The 14521-nt window shown below is 35.6% G+C and overlaps 1 protein-coding gene across 21 annotated transcripts in view; it reads left to right on the top strand.

Annotated features, from left to right (window-relative positions):
• Nucleotides 1–14521, top strand: part of DLG1 (discs large MAGUK scaffold protein 1) — a 158954-nt gene that overhangs the window by 54471 nt on the left and 89962 nt on the right. For 15 of the 21 annotated variants that reach the window (XM_054835166.1, XM_054835164.1, XM_054835173.1 and 12 more), the window contains one exon: nt 2223–2387. In XM_054835166.1, the coding sequence (XP_054691141.1) occupies nt 2223–2387 (165 nt within the window). Of the gene's footprint in view, nt 1–2222; nt 2388–12725; nt 13071–14521 lie in introns of those variants that run through there. The other 6 variants (XM_054835174.1, XM_054835167.1, XM_054835175.1 and 3 more) reach the window with 6 other exon arrangements.

Raw genomic sequence — 14521 nt, 5'->3', positions numbered from 1 at the left:
CTAAATTATAATGACATACTGATCTATTAAAACTTCATATGTACTATGTTGTTATAAGTGCTGATACATTGTATAATGTAAATGCATGTTTCTTAGTGAAATCTAGAGCCTGCTTACACTGAGGCACGTCCAAATGCCTGTTTCTAATAAATGTTTCTGGTTTCAGGAAAAAAATCAAGGTAATTCTGTGCTTTGCCTAAAGGTGTGGACTGTTCTGTAAAGGAAGTTTAATTTTGATTGTCCTGTGACTATTTTATTATTAAAAAAAAAAAGAAATCCAAACTGGAATGATCCACTTCTAGCTTTCCACAGATTCTTGTCTGAGATGAACTGGGAACTTAATCCACTTTCAGGTCTCACTTTCCTGTATTTCCTAGGCAAATCGAAGCTTGAGATCTGGCAGGGACATCTTGGATCACAGGTCCAGCCAAATACTGCCTTCACCAGTGGAGCAGGCTCCTTTAAGCTAACAGAATTTCTGCTTTCTCTGCTGTATTAGAAGATATTTTCTGTGCTTCTTGTAGCTCTAATGTTTATTTTTTGTAATTTCCAATGTGATTGTTATTTATGCATTGATGATGTTCACTTGTATTTTTGGCCAACACTGTTCCTTAAACAAAAAAATAAGTCTTCATATAAGACAGGCACACAGTGGTGTGTGAGCAGAAAATGAACGGGTTAAGCGTTACAGGTAACTGATGGATCATTTCAGGCAATTTCTTTCTAGTTTATCCTGTCAACTTTATAACTTTGTGATATTGCAGGGCTTTTCTGTGAAGGGCAGGGATCTTTGTGGTAGCCTGAAATTGTACTTGCATGTAACTGTTAACGGGGTTAGTTGTCATACACTGTTTATCAGGTACTGCCTTGGTGTAGTGTTCCTGTGCTTATAGACAAATGGGTTACTTGCAGTCATCTACTGAATTATGGAGTATAAATGACTTACCAAGATGATGACTATTTTTGACTTAAACTGTAGTACGTAGATCTTAGAATTCTTTATGCACCTTCTCCCCCCGCCCCGCCATAAATGTTTTCTATCCTAAGTGTACTTTAATAATAGGAATAGCTTTTTCCAAGTTGAAAATGATTACATATTTAGAAGGTTTTTCTGTTCCTTTAATGACATAACATGCTTTCCATATAAACTAGTAACAACTAGGTGTGTACTCTGGAGTATAGTAGTAGTCTGTGAAAGTGAATGTGGTTATAAAATGTTGAGGTGCATCTTATGGACACAATAAACCCTGCTGGAATAAGGTTACATGACTTCAGCTTTCAACTTTAGTTTTAACTAGCAATAAACTGCACGGACTGCCTAAAGTGCCTCAGAACTGGCTGAGAATACCAAGGTGAAACTGGGGTGAAGCTTATATTTAAGTTTTTTGGTAATGTGAGCCCATGTTAGCTCTGGAGTTTGGAGGTGCTGCATGAGCAGGTAACTCTGCAGTCCAGAGAACGCATCAATACTATGTACGCTCCTGATTTCATTAATACCTTTTGGTAGGGATCTGCAGGTGTGGATACAGCACAGTCTGACTAGAACGCATCCCTGGTGGTGAAGTAATAGGTTCTGGTTTTTTAAATGGAATACAAATGAATAAGACTGAATAATGTCTTGTGTTTCTGTTTGAAGACTTATTTGCTGAGGAAGCTTAATCTCTCTAGTAACAAAGCCACACTTTATTTTTTCATAATGAAGCTAGCAATAGTGAATTGCTATATTGATACCCCAGTATAAAAGCTGAAACACTGTAGCTGACAAAACCCACTTTTGGCAGATGTGCTAAATCGGAAGTATGGAAAAAAATCTTTTGAGACTGATAGTTTTTAAAGGCAGGTCAAGGTTGATAAATCCAGTTGATATTGAGAGTTTCTGCTATTAGTGAATGATGTAGTGTTAAAAGTGTTTGTAAGAAAAAAAAGTAAAGGGAAAAGTTCTTTGGAAAAGAGTTTGGGGACATATTACTGTATGCAAATAGGCAAAAGAAAATTAGGTAGCTTTATAGTAGTTCTAGATGGGACTAAAAAGTCTTGAAACATTTTTAGACAGCATCACTCTTTAAACTGAAAATACTAATTAAACTTTTATTTCTAGATTTTATTGTCTTGAAGTCAGCAAGGTCAGATAGAAATAGTTATTTTTCTGACTTAGGTTTTCTGGATAATCTTTTTCACATTTCTGTGGTGGACTGATCTTTTTCTATAATTGTTTGCTTCAGAAATACCGCTACCAGGATGAAGATACACCTCCACAGGAGCACAGTTCTCCACACATTACAAATGAGGTGACAGGTCCAGAGCTGGTTCATGTATCAGAGAAGAATCTGTCACAGATTGAGAATGTCCATGGATTTGTTTCCCATTCTCATATTTCACCTGTAAAGGTAGGCATTTTTAAAGTTATAATAAGAATGAACTGTTTTGATCTCCTATCTAGGGATATAATTTGGGGGGGGTGGGGGAGAAATACATGAGATACACCTGCTCCTGTGTTTTTATGGAACTGCTTATTTGTAAAATTCACTTTGTAGATGTTAAGGCATTGCATGATAGTGCCAGGCAGTCTCTGCAAACAAGTGAGACTCGTGTTTAGAGTGTTATATGGGACCTCTAATTATCTGTTTTAATTGAGCTTTATCCAACTATGGTGACTTTCTGTAAAGACACTGATGCAAAACCCAGAACAGCATTACAGAAATAGATATGAATGACTTTACTCTGCCTTCCTCTGCTCAGATGTGATCTAAGCTGAACAAGTTTTAGTTTTCTTGTGGTGTGTTGAATATAAAACTCTACTGCATGGTTCTGCAAGAAAGAAACCACATCTCATTTAAACTATTCTGGAAATAGAGTTAAGCAGTGTGTAAGTATAACTACAAAATGTGGTGAGGCCTTTTCAAAATACTGTGTATCTTAAGTCTCTGAGGAGGATTACTATTATCTTTCACAAATTGGTACGTGCTGGGAAATCACGATTTGATAGTAAAGAATGTGTGTAAGAGAAATATCATCATACAATTCGTTACTATTTATACCATACATCTAATTGTTTTCAAGTGACTATTAATTTCAAAGCAATACATGGTAGAACTGAAATTTTTCTGATTTTTTTTTTTTTCATGTGAAAACTGGGGTGGGTGCTCCAGGTTTCAGTTTTTTACCATCATTTTGTGGAACTTTGAATTCTGATGCTAAGTTGGCCGCTGGCTTGATTCTCTCCTGAAGAAGTTAACAACTTTGCATAAATCATTTATAAGCAGAATCTGAGGTCTTTAGGTATTTGGAGAGAGGGGTGCATCCCTGGTTTCACAGGCCCTGGGAATCCTAATGGGACCTTTTAGAGTAAAATCCTTTTGAGCTCATAAAATTTCTTTTCAATCAGACGATGATTTGCTAAAGACATTGGAATAAATACTGTTGAAACTTGAACTTGAGTATGTCAGGAGAAAACCAGGGTTGCTACTGTGTTATTAGCATAGCTGGTCCTTTCTTCTTTTGTCCTGATGATCTGCAAGATGTTCATAGTTTTGGCCTATCTCATGATGAAGATCAGTTTAGCAACAACAGCTTTGAGTTAAGAGCTCTTTGTGTAATTTATTTGGTATGTTGGCTTGATGCACTGTGTAGGGACCAGGTCTTGGCTAATATACAAGATCTTGATTAGCTTTGTTCAGTAGTACATTTACTTAAGGAAAGTAAATGTAATAGAGGATGTTGTGTTTATTACATAAAATAATAAGAGAAGTTTTTTTAAAAATAGAAATGTTAAGTACACTTGAAATTTCAAATACAGAGTTATTAGTTTGAAGAACAACTGTAAACAGTGGTTTTATGATCATATGCTGCTCTTTAAGAAATGCTGCAGAGGGCAGTACAATGAGATTTTGAGGAATACCTTCTTTTATAGCAAGCCCTCTGCAATCCAGAACGATAATACGGAACATGAATAGAAGATAGTGAAGAAGGGAGATGCCTGGTTTTAACTAGTTTACTTTTTGTTCTTGAGAAGCTTTCAAATTTTCTAGGACTTCAAGCAGCTTTTACAACTGCTTGGACAGGTGGATGGTTTTCAAAGAGCCACTTTCAGTGACCAGAAAAAAAAATGTGGATCCCAAATTTTTGCAGGATGAGCATGTGACTATATCAAATGTTCCACATTAACTACTGTAGTAACTCAAGGTGGTTCACCTTCTTGACAGAGGGGTGGGCTGCCCCAGATTCAGGTTGAGGTGAGATATTGCATGTTTGCAATTAGCGTGAAATAACTGATACTAGCTGTACTGATTTAAAGTTTAAACTTGAGACAGGGCTTAGAGGTTTTGTCTGGTTAGGGTGGAGTTTTGTCAGTTTAGGAAGAAATGTGTACTTTGTACATCTCAAGCATCAAAGCAGTGAACTTGACCCGGGAGATTTTGTGTCCCCAGTTCCCTATTTATTACTGTGTGAAGTGGAACTCTTGTCGATTCTGTAAAACAGCTTTTTTGAATGTTGAATGGTAGAGAATCATGAACAGATTGTGAAAATAGTCAAACTTCAAATCCTTCACAAACATTGTGTCCCAGACATTTAAATAATATTTTTGGGTATGTGGGCAGCTACTACTAGCATTTCTTCAGTATGAGGTTTCCAGATTCCCTATAGAAACTTGTGATTACAGTGTGAGGTTCCTTGAGTTATGAAATAAAATGTGATTGAGTTGAACTGACTTTGATGTAATTGAAGCAATACATTGCTACCAAGATTGACCACTAGGTGGTGATGCTACAAAAGGATTTATTTCAATTGTTAAACTGATTTTAGCTTCTCTATTGTATCTTCAGATTGATTTTTTTAGTGTAACACTTGTTTTTGTTAAATAGCTCCAACCAAGTGAAATCTGTCATAGATATGATACCAAACAAATTTTTAAAATATGGGGTGTAAGTTGGAGTTTTCTGTCAAGGAAAAAAAGCTTTGAGTAATAGATTATTACAAGGCTTTAAAATAATGGCTCATGATATAATAATAATAAAAAAATCTATCTTTAAATGAAGAATACTGCAATTTAAGTAATCTGTGCATGAAAAAATATTTATAGTTCTATATTTATGATATAGCATGGCATTTCAGTATTGAAGTATAGATCCCAGTTGGGGCTTGTATATATTTCTGTATTATGTTTGTGTATTATATGTTGGTATTTGGGGCTATTAATTCACTGGTAATACAGAAACTCCAAAGAAAACATGCAATAATTTGTAAACTACTAAATGTGTCTTGTACAGGAAAGATACACCATGACTAGTTTGATAAATGTTAATCTTTATCCTGCTCTGTAATAAATTCTTAATATTACAGTATTCACCGCAGTTCCGTTTATATCCACAATTCCCATTCAAAATTTGTATGAGGCTGTTCTTAGAGAGTTTTCCAAGTATTTGATAAGTTTATAAATAATATGGTGTGGCTGCCTGCAGTAACAGGAAGCTAGACTTACTGATTTAGAAAAATCTGTTCAGTTCTCTTTTTCATTAACCAAATCTCTTTTGCTGATCTATCTCTGGAGATTTTCACCATAACACCAATCTTCAGCAGGTGTGAGAAGCACTTGCACTTGGTTTGTTCCTTACACACATAGCCAACATTGAACAGCAGACCACAAATGTTTTGGTTGGAACATTGTACTAGCTTTATTAGTCTAGTAAGGTATCTAAAATTGCTTATTCATGCTATACAGTAAGATTTTAATTTAATGGGTATTCTACTGGTTAGATATTGGGCATCTTTAGAATAGCTTTGTGCAATCATCAATGAAGTAGTAGAACAATCCAGGAATTGTGAGAAACAGGCTTGGGGGGGAAGTATGTTAATCTTTAACTTAGAGTTACATAATTATGGGCTCTTGAACATATTTCATTCAACACAGCCGGCTACTTTACTGTTCTCCCATGTTCAGAAATGATGAACTTTGTACAGATGGTGCTGGGGAAAGACAATACAGAGCAGGTCAGGCTTCAGATAACGCATTAAAAATCCCTACTTCCTTATATCAAAGATCTTTTAAAAAATGTTTTAGACATGTAGATTAATGCTGCTTGCCTATTTAAAGCACAGTGGTGAAGTCTTTTGTGGTTATATAAACTTATTTCAGTGAAGAAAACTATGAATTCATAATACTGTGTCTTTAAATGCAAATTAGTTACTGTTTTCCTATCTTTGAACAGTGAAGTACTTCAAACTAAGACGAAATACTGTTCCCCATTCAAAAAAGATGAAAGTTTTACCCCCAAATTTTAACCACAAGAATCTTTTTGCCCAGGTGAAGCATCTGGTGCTGGGTTTGAAACTAATCTCATAATACGTTGAATACCTTTGAACCAATAGCTTTGCCCCATGTGAGTACCTCTCTGCTTTATCTGTGCTTACCCTGCAGTCAGATCTGGGAGAAATTAAACTTATTCAGGCTCAGTTTGCATTAGAGTGAAAGCAGTCCTTTATTAAAATAAAAACAGTAAAGTGGAGTTTACCTTCTTTGACTTTATGAATCTCTGAACTGTTGGAGCTTGGGATGGTGTAGTGGGAAGGATTACTCTATGCATACACTGTTAGCTACTGAGACAGGCAATGGGTTAGGTGGGCATTTTATTTGACCTAGTGCTGTGATCATGTGCTTGTTGGGTAGGAAGTAAGCTCTTTCAGCCTTACCTTTCCTTTTGCTTAGAAGTAGCAGTCCCTGTTTCTGTGCCAGACACCCCATACTTAGTGTAGTGTATTCATTGTTTCAAAACAGTTGCTGAAAGTATGTATCAGTGGTACCCAAACCTTCTACATGACTGGTTTTGTAATCCTAGTACAGCAGTCCAGTTGACTACATGCACTGTAGTTTTACTCTGTGAAATAAATGTCTTGTGCCCACTTAGTGTATGCCTGCTTTTTTTCATGTTTTTAGACATCTTTGGAAAAGTATTTCCAGAACCTAATGGTATTTAAGCTGAATGGTTTTAAATTAACTCTGATATGAAACTACTTATCTATTAGTGCTGCAATGCTGTGTAACAGTCTACTTAAACTGACTGTGGTATCACAGGACTAAAATATAGCAAGGTGGTACTTGTTCTTAAAAATAGCATCCAGAAGGGAGAGGAGAAATGAGAGCTCACTCTCATTTCTGTACTGGCAAAGCACAGTGAAACTATTCTAAAGAGCGGAATCAATGAGTATGTGGAGAAAGTAGAGATGAGCAAGCAATGAAAGCATTGTAAAGAGAAGTTCTGTGGCACAAATGTGCATAAAGATCATCTTGTTGATGGAGGTTTCTAGGTTTTCTTAGATGCACATAACAGAATTCCTCAAAAAAAGCTTACAGAGAAATTTAAGCTGCCATGGAATAAGAAAAAAAAAAACCCACCACTTGGGATATAATTGTTTTAAAAAAACCACCAACAAAAAGAAAGTAAAGGATAAGAAGGAAGATCAATAATCATGATGGATGGAGGTTACCAGAAGCATCTCAGAAGAACTTGTGTTCTCATTGCATCATCTCAGAGGAATGAGAGTTCGGGGTTATAATAGATTAATGGAATAACCATCTCAGTAGTCAAGTTACAGTCAAAAAGGCAAATGGAATACGAGGAATATCTGGAGAAGCAAATGGGAATAAAACTGCATTATTTTATCACTCTAGAAATCTGTTCAGTGTTATCTTGATGAAGAAAGCATATCAATCTACAAATGGTTCATAAGAGAAGGAGTAAGTGGTCAGAGGCAGGGGCAGCCTCTGTACAATGAAAGATCAATCAGTTTGGCTCCTCAATTTGGGAAAGAGCTGAGTCAGGAGATATCAATAAAACTACAGTCACTAAGGTTGAGTCACTAAAATCATGAAAATAACTAGGGAATGGTTATTTCAGAAATATAAATTTATGTTCAGAAATATAAACTAGCAGGTGATAGCTGTTTTATAGCCCCTAAACATAGTGATTTACAGTCAGCTTCTGACTTTAGAATAATCTTTCAGCTACTGATAGTCTTTTGGTTTTTAGCTAGGCCAATAAAGGTATTACAGCATATATTGCTTGTCTCTTCTACCCTTGTTATTCAACTGGAAGCAAGCACCTTTATTTAACTGCTTCCCATTAATCTGTGTGGGAAATAACTGCTTGTATAAATGGGCATATAGACACATGCTTCCTTTAATGCAGGACAACCTCCTTTCCCTGTGAACCTGAGTCTTGTGTAATAAGCTTAATAGGTTCCCTTCTCTTTATCTCCTGGTGTGTTTTCCCTCCAACTCAGGTTAGGTGAAATTACCCTGAAGATGAAGATGCTATTTCCATTTAGAAATTAAAGATCAGTTGACATGTAATTTGCAAGATTGGTTATGACTGTAAGAAAGTTACTTTTTTCTAAATGGAGACCTTTCTAAAGATTTATGAAATCTTCAGCAGGAAGGCAGTGCCTCTGGAGTTAGGAACATACCTAGCATAATGGAAATTATAAAGAAGAAGTTGAACATACCCTTAGAAATACTCATTTTTAGACTAGCATCATACTTTGGTGGTCACTTTTGAGAGGAGCACTATAATCTTTAATTAAAATGCCTTGCCAAGTTCTTCACAGGTTACTACTCTTGAACTTCCTGTAACTGAAGAATATACAAATATCTGCAAAGGTGTCAGTTTGTGTCCTATAGTAAGAAGCAGTTGACCAAATCTGCCCCTTTCTCAGTATGGATCTGCTCAACAAATTCTTGTCAACAGACAAGAAAGAAAAACTGTAACAGATGGACCGTGGATTAATCCAAACATTAGAACAACCTAAGATACAGTAATCAACATAAAGTCTTCTTAATAACTGGTTATACTCTGTTCGCCTGAGATTTTCCTTGAGCTCTCAGTGCAGTTGGGTTCATTTTCATGACTGAAGAAAGGCCAAAGAAACTTGCATTAAACACAGGATGTTTTTATCAGTCTGGCGTGCCAGAAAGATGGGCAGGAGATTCATGAACAGGGTACGGAAGACCAGGCAATTTAATCTGCTCAGATTGGTAGGTTGTCTGAGGTGTAGTATGAGTAATAATGTAATAATCTTTTATATTCAATATTTATACTAAAATGTGTCATTATAGAATAATCGTCCTGGGGTGTTTACGTATAAGGTAGTTTCAGCAGTAAAATATCTACTTTTTTTTACTGACCATGCAAATCACGCTTGATCAAGGGCTATCCTTTCTGTCCTGTCTCTCAACTAAGAGCTAAGATTGGCTTTCTAATGTATCTTAGCAGAAAGGGTTAACAATTTCTTTTTCCACAGTGTCCAATTTGACTAGTGTACTCCTAGGCTTTGGCTTAGAATATTGCATATGCTTGTTAATAAGAGTTAAATTTGTTATGCCAGTAAAAATTTGTTAAATACAGAATTCTGAAAAGTGTAAAAAGTAAACATGAATTTATATCTGCATTTTCAGTGGTGTTTTTTGTTCCCCTGCCTGGAGAGTTAAAGTTGTAAGGTTTGTATTTGAGTATTTAAATTGAGTTCTGCGCATTTCTTTTGTCTCTTTTTCTGGTAAAAACCTAAATGATACTGAAAATAAAATAAGTCCCTGCCATTGTTTTAGGTGGTTCTTGAATTTTCTTTATTAAGTATATCAGTTCATTTCTTTAGGATCTGTTCTTATTTTAGCCAATATTATGGTTAGCAGGATGGTAATAAAACTAATACAAGACTTTTCAAATGCTTCAGGGGTTTTGTTGTTATTGTTTAGAAAGGGTAATTGAGATATAACTGCTGTTTGCATCCACAGTTTTTGTTGCTGTGCATTTTTAATTTCAAGGTATGTGTGCTGCTTGTAAAGGTATGTCCAGGAAAACTTTATCTTTGAGATTAAAATATGGCAGTATGTCATGTTTTAACTTGTCCCAGCAAGCTGATAATAAGAATTGTCTCAGGTACGAAGTCAGAGGAACTTTATTCCAAGTATTTGATGTTAATTTTTAAGTTCACCCTTGTTTTTACTCCCACCCATTGCTTTTTCTAACTGCACAGGCAACCATTCTTCTAGTCTGGACTCCATCGCACTATGCTGATGTTGTACCATCTCTAGAGTTATGCCTTCATCTTCAGGTTGCTTTGTAACTTGTAAAAATCAGGATTTGTCTCATCACCACAGTACAGGCTCCTTCTACAAATAACTGCAACTGTATCTTCTTAGGCATCAGCAAATCTTGCTCAATATCACTGACATCCATATGGAGTGTAGGTGACACAGATTGCTGTCTTGTATCACCAGCGTGATTGCATAACCTCTTCCTGAAGTACTTTTTGGATTTCTGTCTCCTTTGAAATTAAATCATCGTAGCTTCACTTTCAGGATTTTTTTTTTTTCCATATGAGCCTTTCCTGAAGTGCTGATTTCTAAAGTCTCTTTGTCCGTGATGCCACGGTTGATCGTTGGCTGGGTGGGAATAATCCCTGAAAGAAGCTGCCTTAAAATGCAGCAAACCTGTCTCATCTTCAGACGGATTGATATAACAGCAAGAAAAATAGGTACTTGGTGGATTGCTTATCTGTGTATTGCGTTGTTTACTTTCAGAATTTTAAACAATACTCCCCTAAGTGAGCCTCAGTTTGGACCATATGGAGAGAGAGAGATATATATGTGTAAAAATTTCTTAAAGATTTTTTTGAAAGTTATACTAATATTCTTGTGCTCTCAGATCTTTTAAAAATGTACAGCAGTGTTGACGTACAAGGCCGTATGAAGAAAAAAGTAAAAAATATTTTCACTTTGACTCTTTATAAAAAGACTCAGAATTCAAAGCATGTGGTTTGTAGTTTGTTCCAAACATCTTCAATCATAGCCATAGGGATTAAGAAATTTCTCCAGTAATAAATTCATAGGCATTTTTCAGACTAGGTATTTTCTTCAAGTCTGGAAAAAGGCAGGGCGCAGGTAGGGCTGCAGTCTTCCCATGAAAAGAATTCACATTATAAAAAGCTTGTGCAGTTAAAAAGATCATTGCATCTACTATGTCTCAGGCATTTCTTATCTCCATTATTTATCTTATGAACATGATCTTTGAACTTATGATCTTTGAGAACACTGCACAAATCAGACTGAGTTTCATATAACTTAAACTGATAAGCCATTGTATTTTATGAATATTAATAAAGTCTGAAAGATGTACTCAGAATATTTGTATGTGATACGTTATTGAGCTGTACTAGTGACTAGAAGTAAATGGTGCATTGATCTTATTACCACAGTTTTAAATTACTGTACTTATTATTTCTGCTTGTAATGTAAGCTGTCAGGAAAAATTTGTTACACAGAATAGGATTGCTGTCAGTAAGAATTTAAGCAGAAGAGTATATTGCACCAAAAAGAAGTATATGGGGGAATTTGGTAATCCCCAGTAAAATGCACATCATGCAGTAGATTTGTAGAATCATTGTATTGTAACTTGTGGCAGCTTTGTAAGGAACTCTTATACCTTTGTTCATCATGTTGAGAATTTCCTTTTGTTTTGAAAATCTTGGCCCTAGTGTTATGATTGTGACTGAGAGAGCATTTTGTATAAAAAAAATATACCACAAACAGTTTTGATAACTCTCTGCTGGATTTTTGGAGGCAAGTTTGTAGTGAAAGCCTTGATACTTAGCCTTGATACTTAACTGATTTTCCAAGTAATCTCTTACATGTGAGCTGGAGGATTTTTTGTAAGAGAACTGACTATAAAAATTTGAATGGTGAACTCTGTAAGGTAAATTGAATTCTTATGATCTTTAGTTACTGTGTGACTTACCCTTTTTTTACTGTAGAGAGAGCAGAGAAAATGCACGCTTACAGCAGTGATACTCTTGTGATTTGCATTGAAATAAATTTTATTGAAAGTTCAGTAGAATTTCAGTAAGAATTTTTCATTTTTTTGCCAATTCTTGTACTTTGGAGAAGTAATGTTTTCATATTTACTGATTTTGTATTATGCTTACAGTATTCATAGAATTTTGGAAATAGATGTTATGATCATGACACATTAATCATAGAATAACAGTGTTGACTTCTGGTGTTTAATCTTAATATCCCTAATCTTCTTGCTGATTAAAAAAACCCCAACACCACAGCCCCACTAGGTACTCATTGGTACGAGCACAAAATGACTGTTTTGTGGCACAGTATCTTCCCTCTATAGTTGTTTTATGCGGGGGGGAGGAGAAGAAACCAGCAAACACTTCTGTCTTGAATATTTTTTCTGAACATGTTGTTATGGTCTTTTTACTCTGTGAAACATTTTCAGAAAGACAAAATCAGCGAACAAGTGCCATTATACTGCCTGCTCCCTGTTTTGTTCGGTTCAGGTTTATAATTTATGCAAGCAAGGAAGTGAAAAGATGCTATTGGATCTTACTACAGGCAGTGATTGAAACTTGGTTATTTTTGATCCATGCTTTCTCCACCCAGTAGCTGTTATCATGCACCACCATCCTCATAGCTGCAAATTTGTAACATAGTACTGTACCTGCTACCCAGTTTCTCTTAAATAGCTGTTGTCAGCTAGGAAGAGAAAACAAGCTTTTGATCCTGTAGGTTCTGAGAAAGGAAAAATAAGGAAAACATTTACTTGCTTTTTTTTTTTAAATTGCTCAAGATTATGCTCATTACTGTAATCACAGGTACAGAAGGGATGTAGGGAGTGGAAAAGCTCAGAAGAAAAATAGCATCAGCTATCAAGAATTTTGTTTTCCTGGTTGGTAAATGCTGCTGCTGTAATTCTATCTGCATTTTTTTTTTCCCGTGCTCATTCACCACTCAGCAGCTGGTAGGGAAGTAAGACTGCCTGGCAACCACCTGCAGAGCTGCAGAGATGAATTACATTTTCGGAAATAACACACTCCTCTATTCTCGCGCCAATCGAGGCAACACTAGCTCAAGCCACAGTTCTGTAGGCCCAAAGCACAAGCAGTGGGCAAAGAAAGGCTCGACAGATGAGTTACGGAATGAGCCTTCCCGTTGGCAGCAGATAGTTGCATTTTTCACTCGGAGACATGGTTTCATTGACTGCATTTCTGTCGCTGCCAGCTCCACCCAGGTAATATGCCACTTGTTGAAATTATTGTGTCTGCATGTTTTCTGGTTGCTTGCTAGTCAGAAATAGCAATTATTTCTATGTGCATGCTTTCATATCATATCTGATTTATGAATGGTGTTTTCTGTCTGCTTTCACTTTCATATTTTACAGAGCATTGTATAATTTTTAGCATTAAAGCATGAAAATGGGAACACTAAATGAGGTCTGATTTTTAAGTTATTTTGCAAGTGATGAGCCTCCAACAAATTTAAATATGAGGCATTTTAATGAAATAGTGAAATACTGAAAAATGTAGCTTGCATTCTACTGCCTAGCTCTGGAGGAGAATAATGTAGTTAAGAAATGCCAAAGCCATAGCTGTAGTAAGATAACAAGTCAAATAAAGACTGCGTATTTCCTGGTTAAGGAATTGTATTTAAAGGATTAAATAATTTAAAGTCTTAATTATATGTAGCACAACAAATTTTAGTCTGTATCAGTTTTCTGGGTTTTTTGGCTGCTAATAATCCATAAATAAGATTAAGGAATGCCTTCCTCACATACAGAATATACTTTTAATAGTCCAGTCTGTAAGATTAAAAAAATGACATTTTTTCAACTTAACTGTCAATCTGCTCTAAGTGATGTTTTTCTTAATCATCATAGAAAGTCAGGTAAAAGGAGGCAAGTCAAATTTTAAGCGTGTGAATTTGGGGTGAGTTCTTAAGGTTGATATTGAGAGAAGTTTAAACTTATTTGCGTTAGCAAAAGAGTATCTCTTTGGATAATAGGACAAAGAAAGATCTAAGGTTGAGATGTCAGCATTATTTAAAAATGTGAGATGAGATTTGTTTTGCTTACTGTCAAACTAAATTCAGCTTTAGTCAAGATGTCATTTAACCTGAAGTACTACAAAAACTTGGAAAAACCAGAAAAAAATTGTTACCCTCAGCCACTGTAATATTATTAAGATAATTTGTATCTGTTGGTAATTGTTTCAAAGTTGATAAACTGGCACTTCCTCTGAAGTCTGCTTATTGTTACCTTTTTTTTTGCTTGTGAATTTGGAGTAAACAATGAATAGGAGATCTTAGGGGGGGGGTTTCACTTCCTTGTTGCAAATGTACATGAATGTCGAGGCAGGATCCTGTAGTTTCTGTAATGGACCATTATACAACTCTAAGTGATGCATTAGGTAGACATAATAGCTTTTAAGTACTGTTATTTTTTTTAAAAGTCAAAACATACAGTATTAACCTTTTGAATAAATACTATGGTTGCTCTTATTTGTTTAATGCTTGAACAAATAATGTTGGGATGCATGAAACTTGCAGTTGGGCTGACTAGTCAGGACTAGAAATTTGCTGATAAATAAAATACTGAGTAGCCTCTGCTTTGAGTGTGGATTGGACCAGATAAAGATCCTAAGATCCCTTCAAACCAAAGCTGTGATTCTGTGAATATCCCAGTGT

Source organism: Grus americana, chromosome 9, assembly GCF_028858705.1.
Source record: "Grus americana isolate bGruAme1 chromosome 9, bGruAme1.mat, whole genome shotgun sequence".
NCBI classification, from domain to species: Eukaryota; Metazoa; Chordata; class Aves; order Gruiformes; family Gruidae; genus Grus; species Grus americana.
This window is presented reverse-complemented; position numbering and strand designations above follow the sequence as displayed.